Source organism: Myotis davidii, unplaced genomic scaffold (assembly GCF_000327345.1).
Source record: "Myotis davidii unplaced genomic scaffold, ASM32734v1 scaffold513, whole genome shotgun sequence".
Lineage (NCBI taxonomy): Eukaryota > Metazoa > Chordata > Mammalia > Chiroptera > Vespertilionidae > Myotis > Myotis davidii.
Window position 1 is genome coordinate 16086 of NW_006284436.1, and position 5743 is coordinate 21828.

At 44.0% G+C, this 5743-nt stretch overlaps 1 protein-coding gene across 4 annotated transcripts; it reads left to right on the forward strand.

The window, feature by feature from the left end:
* The first annotated feature begins 645 nt into the window (after positions 1–645).
* Positions 646–4377, forward strand: TMEM254 (transmembrane protein 254). 4 transcript variants are annotated; one of them, XM_006754803.1, is made up of 4 exons: positions 646–778; positions 2767–2867; positions 3061–3120; positions 4167–4377. In XM_006754803.1, the coding sequence occupies exons 1-4, from the start codon at positions 686–688 to the stop codon at positions 4285–4287; spliced, it is 375 nt and encodes a 124-aa protein (XP_006754866.1). In that variant the 5' UTR covers positions 646–685; the 3' UTR covers positions 4288–4377. The 4 variants fall into 4 exon arrangements, with proteins under 4 accessions (XP_006754866.1, XP_006754868.1, XP_006754867.1 ...); XM_006754805.1 differs by lacking the exon at positions 4167–4377 and having other exon boundaries at positions 3061–3124; XM_006754804.1 differs by lacking the exons at positions 2767–2867; positions 3061–3120 and having other exon boundaries at positions 646–939.
* Positions 4378–5743: the final 1366 nt, after the last annotated feature.

The window sequence follows — 5743 nt, forward strand, 5'->3', positions numbered from 1 at the left end:
TGCCATTACATTTTCAATCTTTCCCCCTACGGCTTTTAATTTTAACAACTTGCTCAAAAGTTGTAAAACTGTTCTCCATATTTCCCGCATTGTTTTCAATGTTTAGGTCACTGATCCATCCAGAGGAGAGAGAGCTAAATGATTACGAGGCGAGAGATGAGGGTTATGATGGGGATGGTGACACAGGATCCTGGAGGATGAAATCCTAGCCACGCCTGTCACCTGTGGAGAGGGCGAGTTAGAAGTTAAATGGAGGCACAGAAGGGTTAGGTAACTAGTCTAAGCTTCCGCAGAAAGTCAGTGGCAGAGCCGCGGCTTAAACCCAGGCAACCTACTCCACACAGCCTGCTCATAGCTGCTGTGCCCTGAGGTTTCAGACATCGAACAAAACGGAAGAGCATTGCTTCCCACAGGGCACGCGAGCTGAAGTTCCAATATGAGGCTCCTGGTTAGTAGACTTCTACATAAAGCACCACCTAGTTCCACACTTTATCTTAAACGCGGGAAAGTGACTCTGAGAGAGGGGTCTACCCTGCAGATGAGGGCCAGCCATCAGGCCAGACTCCAGCAACGGCCACCCTTGGCGTTTCCGAACCCGCATGAAGGCTATTTTTATTGGAAACAAAAAAGGAAGATAGTCTCCGAGCGAGCGGGCCCTGAGCGCTCCCGGGGGCGAGCGGCCGCGATGGGGAAGGCGGCAGGCGACGAGGCGTACTTCCAGAGGGGCAGTCTATTCTGGTTCGCGGTCATCACCCTCTCCTTTGGCTATTACACGTGGGTTGTCTTCTGGCCCCAGAGTATTCCTTACCAGAGCCTCGGGCCCCTGGGCCCCTTCACTCAGTACTTGGTGGACCATCATCACGCCCTCCTGCACAATGGGTACTGGCTTGCCTGGCTGATTCACGTGGGAGAGTCCTTGTATGCCATGGTATTGTGCAAGTCTAAAGGCATCACGAATAGTCGGGCTCAACTACTCTGGTTCCTGCAGACATTCCTCTTTGCGATAGCCACCCTTTCCATCTTGATCACTTATAAGCCAAAACGCCAAAAGCAAACTTAAAGGAGATCTCCAACCCTTTCCCTGCACTGACATCCAGCCACTTTTGTCTGGGGATGATGTGTTTATCCACCTTTCTGTTTTCTGGAAAGTTACAACCCTTGCGCCTGCGCCGGGCGGTTGCCTAGGTTACTGGAGTAAGCGGAAGTTATTGGGTCACAGGTCTGTTTCTACTCATAAGGGTTCCTGCGGTTGCGTTCCCTCCGCTCCAAGGTTACTACGATTCATCGGAGTCTCAGAACTCACCCAAGAAGCCAGTTTACGGCCTGCCAAGTCAGAGTAGGGTTTCCGAAGCAGAATGTTGGGGCAGTTAAAGTTGCTTAGAAAACGGAGATAAAGTTAAAGGATGGTTGACACTTAATTGGTAAAAAGGGATAGAGAGGATGTAAATGTTATGATGTAGATGTGGAACCAAGGCAGATGATCTCTGATGAGAAGAGGGGCGATTTTTGTTTTGACAGTTCGTTTATAAAAGATAACGGGGGGAAACTTCTGGAAAAGTAAGTTGGGGACTGAGTTGGTGTAATTTTGAATGGAGGCAAAACTATTTGGATATTGCCCGGTAGATCCTGGAGATGGGAGATTAAAAGTGTGTCTGTTGTGTCCACAGTGTGTGCTGTGAAACCGGACCACCTTTATCCTGATTTCCCCATATGAACTGAAAATTTTCAAAGGCGCATTTCTGTCCTATGATTCTGCATCTCTGATTAGTTGGAATATAGATAAAGCTTTGATGGCCTCAAATTGGGTTATTGTGGATAGATGCTGCCCCTCCCATTCCCCTTGGTTTGGGAGAATGGAGTGATGTTTTATGCTTTATTTAAATTTTAGGTGTGTAACAACATAACAGGAGAGGTAGTACTGCTCTTGGCTGAATATGAATGGGAAAATAAATTTGGACCTATTGGGACTTAATTATTCTCAAAAGCCTAAGGTGACAGAGGTTACAACACAGAGACTGAGGGAAAATGGTTACGATTACAAAAACCTTATGTGATTAAGTGGTTGCTATTAGCATGTCACAAACCTGATCTCACTTATTTTCCAATTCTGTGCAGTGGATCAGTCCCAGTTTTAGACATAGAGAAAGTGAAAGGAGACGATGGGATTATAAATTAAATGGAGATCTGCCTCAAGCCATAGTTTCTGCAGCGAAGAAACTAGTCAGGGCACATAAACTCTTAAAATTTGTTAATAACCTGTTTAAAATCGTGTTTTAATGGAATTCATTAAGAATATGCCAAAACCGGTTTGGCTCAGTGGATAGAGCGTCAGCCTGCGGACTGATAGGTCCCAGGTTCGATTCCGGTCAAGGGCATGTACCTTGGTTGCGGGCACATCCCCAGTAGGAGGTGTGCAGGAGGCAGCTGATCGATGTTTCTCTCTCATCGATATTTCTAACTCTCTATCTCTCTCCCTTTCTCTCTGTAAAAAAATCAATAAAATATATTTAAAAAAAAGAGAATAGAAGCCACCCGGCCTGAGCACTGAGTCTGATACCCACATAGTTTCCTCAGAATAAATCTCCCACTAGAAGAGCGTTTAGAAAATAGAAGTCAGGAGTGGCACCTCAGATGTCTTAGTTCACAGTTACCTTCGTCTGCTCTTACTGTAGATTCAGGATGATTTCCTAGCCTCTCTCGAGAATAAACATTTGCTGGTTCCAGTGACCTGATAGGTATTTTTTGCCTCTGGTTCTCTTTCAGTGGGTTGTCTTCTGGCCCCAGAGTATTCCTTACCAGAGCCTCGGGCCCCTGGGCCCCTTCACTCAGTACTTGGTGGACCATCATCACATCCTTCTGCGCAATGGGTAAGGAGGGCTGCGGAAGTGGGATGCGGACACTGCAGTGCTAGTCCCACTGTAGACTGGGAGGCCTGCAGTGGCCTTTAGATATCTGACTGGTGCTAGTTCACAGTAAAGCACTTGTTTTTTATGAAGGTTTCTGGGTTAGATTTCTTCAGCAGATAACCATCACCTTAAACCTGGCTGACTTCTGTTCCAGGTACTGGCTTGCCTGGCTGATTCACGTGGGAGAGTCCTTGTATGCCATGGTATTGTGCAAGTAAGTGTGTGTAGTAGGTATTTGTTGCTTTGCCGTTGGTGTCTAATTTGAGAGGAGCCACATTTAAATAATTCATGGACTTGTAGACTGAGAGCATTCTCTGGGTAGAGTTGAATCCCCACACCTAATACTGGGCCTAGCCCAGAGGGAGTACTCAATAAATATTTAATGAATGAATTTATTTCATTTGTGATAGCTAATCAGTTATTTAGTTACTTAATTTAGATGATTTTTCTTATTTTTTTATAGAAATGTCTGTGTATGATCCCCTGAAAAGGAGCTTAGCCCCTGACCAGGGCTGATGATTCTCAGTCCTAGTTTTACAGCTGAGTCACCTGAGGAGCTTTTTCAAAATACACAAGCCTGGTTTCCAGACCCACAAGATCCCGGTTTGCTCAGCCTTGCTTCAGACCTGGGAATGTTATTTTTACAAGCCCCACAAATAATTCTGGGGTGCAATGCAAGCTAAAAGCCCCTGGATTAAACATCACTCAGTGGATGCCAGTGTAGGCTACTACTGTGTGAAAGTACTAGAAAAGATTCTCTTTACATTTGTACTTCATGTAGCATATACAGAAAGGATGGTGTAATGAAAGAGGTGGTTATAGTGATGCCAAATTGCTTTGCAGTTTATTTTCTTTCTAGTCAAGATTAACAGTCGCCTTTATTATTGCTGTATTATTTCTAAAAGTGGAAAATGTGGTACTATATTACTACTGTGTTTTAATAATAAAAATAATAATTCTTGGGTACACACTTGCTCTGAAGCCATCGCAGTGCTGTTTAACCCATCCACTCATCAAAATCATGTGAGAAACAGTTTTATGATACAGCTCTAGGCAGTAGCCAGGCTGCTTCTCAGGGAAGAGTGTACCATCCTAACTGCACAAGGAAAATGAAAATAAATGAACTAACCATTCGAGGTAAGAAGCTGGAAGGAAGGGCAAGATAAACCCAATGAAAGTAGATAGAAGAGTACATTTTTAAAAAATAGAAGATAATAACTATGAAACCATAATATTAAAATTGTTTCTTCTTCTTTTAAGGTCTAAAGGCATCACGAATGGTCAGGCTCAACTGCTCTGGTTCCTGCAGACGTTCCTCTTTGGAATAGCCTCCCTCTCCATCTTGATCGCTTACAGACCAAAACGCCAAAAGCAAACTTAAAGGAGATCTCCAACCCTTTCCCTGCGCTGACATCCAGCCTCACTCTTGTCTGAGGATGGCGTGTTTACTCCACCTTTCTGTTTTCTGGAAAGTTATTTGTAGAAGCATGGTCCTCTCCAAAGGAAATAATGACAGTAGTATTAAGGGTGCTGGGAACAATATGGTGCATTATTGAATGAAATGGATTAACGAATAAAATGCTGTGAATTGTCTCTCCATTCAAATGCTGTATTTATATGTCAGTTTTGATATGTTGTCACACATTTCGTCCTACCTTTTCTCAAATAGACTCTATTATAGAACTGTCCGTCCAGTTCAGAGAGCAGGGGTATTTTTCCCACTGAGAAAGAAATGCAGAAAGCCCTGGTTGTGGTTCGTACGCTCCCCATTATGCTTAGAGAGCTGCCCGCAGCCCACTTAACTTCTCCACACACACTGAGCCACAGGCTGGCATGAGAGCCTCCTTTTATTGCAGGATTATTCTCTAGTTTCCATTAACACTTAATTTAGCTTATGATACAATCTACACAGCAAGTGAGAGGAGTATTCTGACTTTTCCTTTTTTTATTGTTGACAGTATTGCAGATGTCTCCCATTTTCTCCCTTTTTGCTCCCCTTCAACCAGCCCCGACCCTATACTATTGCCCGTGTCCATAGATTATGCATATATGTTCTTTGGTTAATCTCTTCCTGTCCCCTTCCACTGCCCCCACCCCTGAGATCTGATATTCTGTTCCATTCATCCAAACCTCTGACTTTTCTGGGTTTTTAGATTCCAGAAGACTAAAATCCTGTAATCTCATTTGGGGCATTATCATGGCTTGTAGCACAGAAGGATCTTAGTGGACAAATGGTGCCGGTCATTCATTTTACAGACCCATAGATGCATCCCACCCAGGTGAGGTAACTATCACACAGAGAGGCCAGGCTCTCCTTGGGCCTTGTGTTTCTCCCCTTCCCCACAGCACAGGTGCTTAGAAGTAAGTCTGTGAAGCAAAAAATAAACAAACATGGAGACATCTTGGCTTTGAATGGCAGTCATAGTGCTGATACAGAGAAACATCTTTATGATGAGTTTGGATGTGAAAAGGCTAGAGGCATTCTGATGAAAGTGGCAGGATAGTAAGAAGCCAGGCAAATTTCTTGACAAGTGGAATAAAGGAACAGATGAAATAATTAAACAAGGCCAAACAATTTGAGCAATTTACAGCCAGCTAATGAGTCACAAGGTTTTATCTCCCCTAACCAAAGACACTTAGAAGCAAATGGTTTACACATTGCAGACCATCCTGGTCCTGATTCCTCTTTAATAACCTTTAAAAATAAAGCTAACCTGTCCAGCTGGTATGACTCAATGGTTGACCATTGACCTATGAACCAGGAGGCCATGGTTTGATTCCAGGTCAGGGCACATGCCCAGGTTGCAGGTTCGATCCCTATTATGAGGTGTGCAGGA

Bases quoted from the DNA above. Each gene is read 5' to 3' on its own strand.
- TMEM254 (XM_006754804.1), top strand. From the start codon at position 686: ATGGGGAAGGCGGCAGGCGACGAGGCGTACTTCCAGAGGGGCAGTCTA. The intron at 940-4,166 runs GTCTAAAGGCAT...TCTTCTTTTAAG, and splicing joins TATGCCATGGTATTGTGCAA to GTCTAAAGGCATCACGAATG.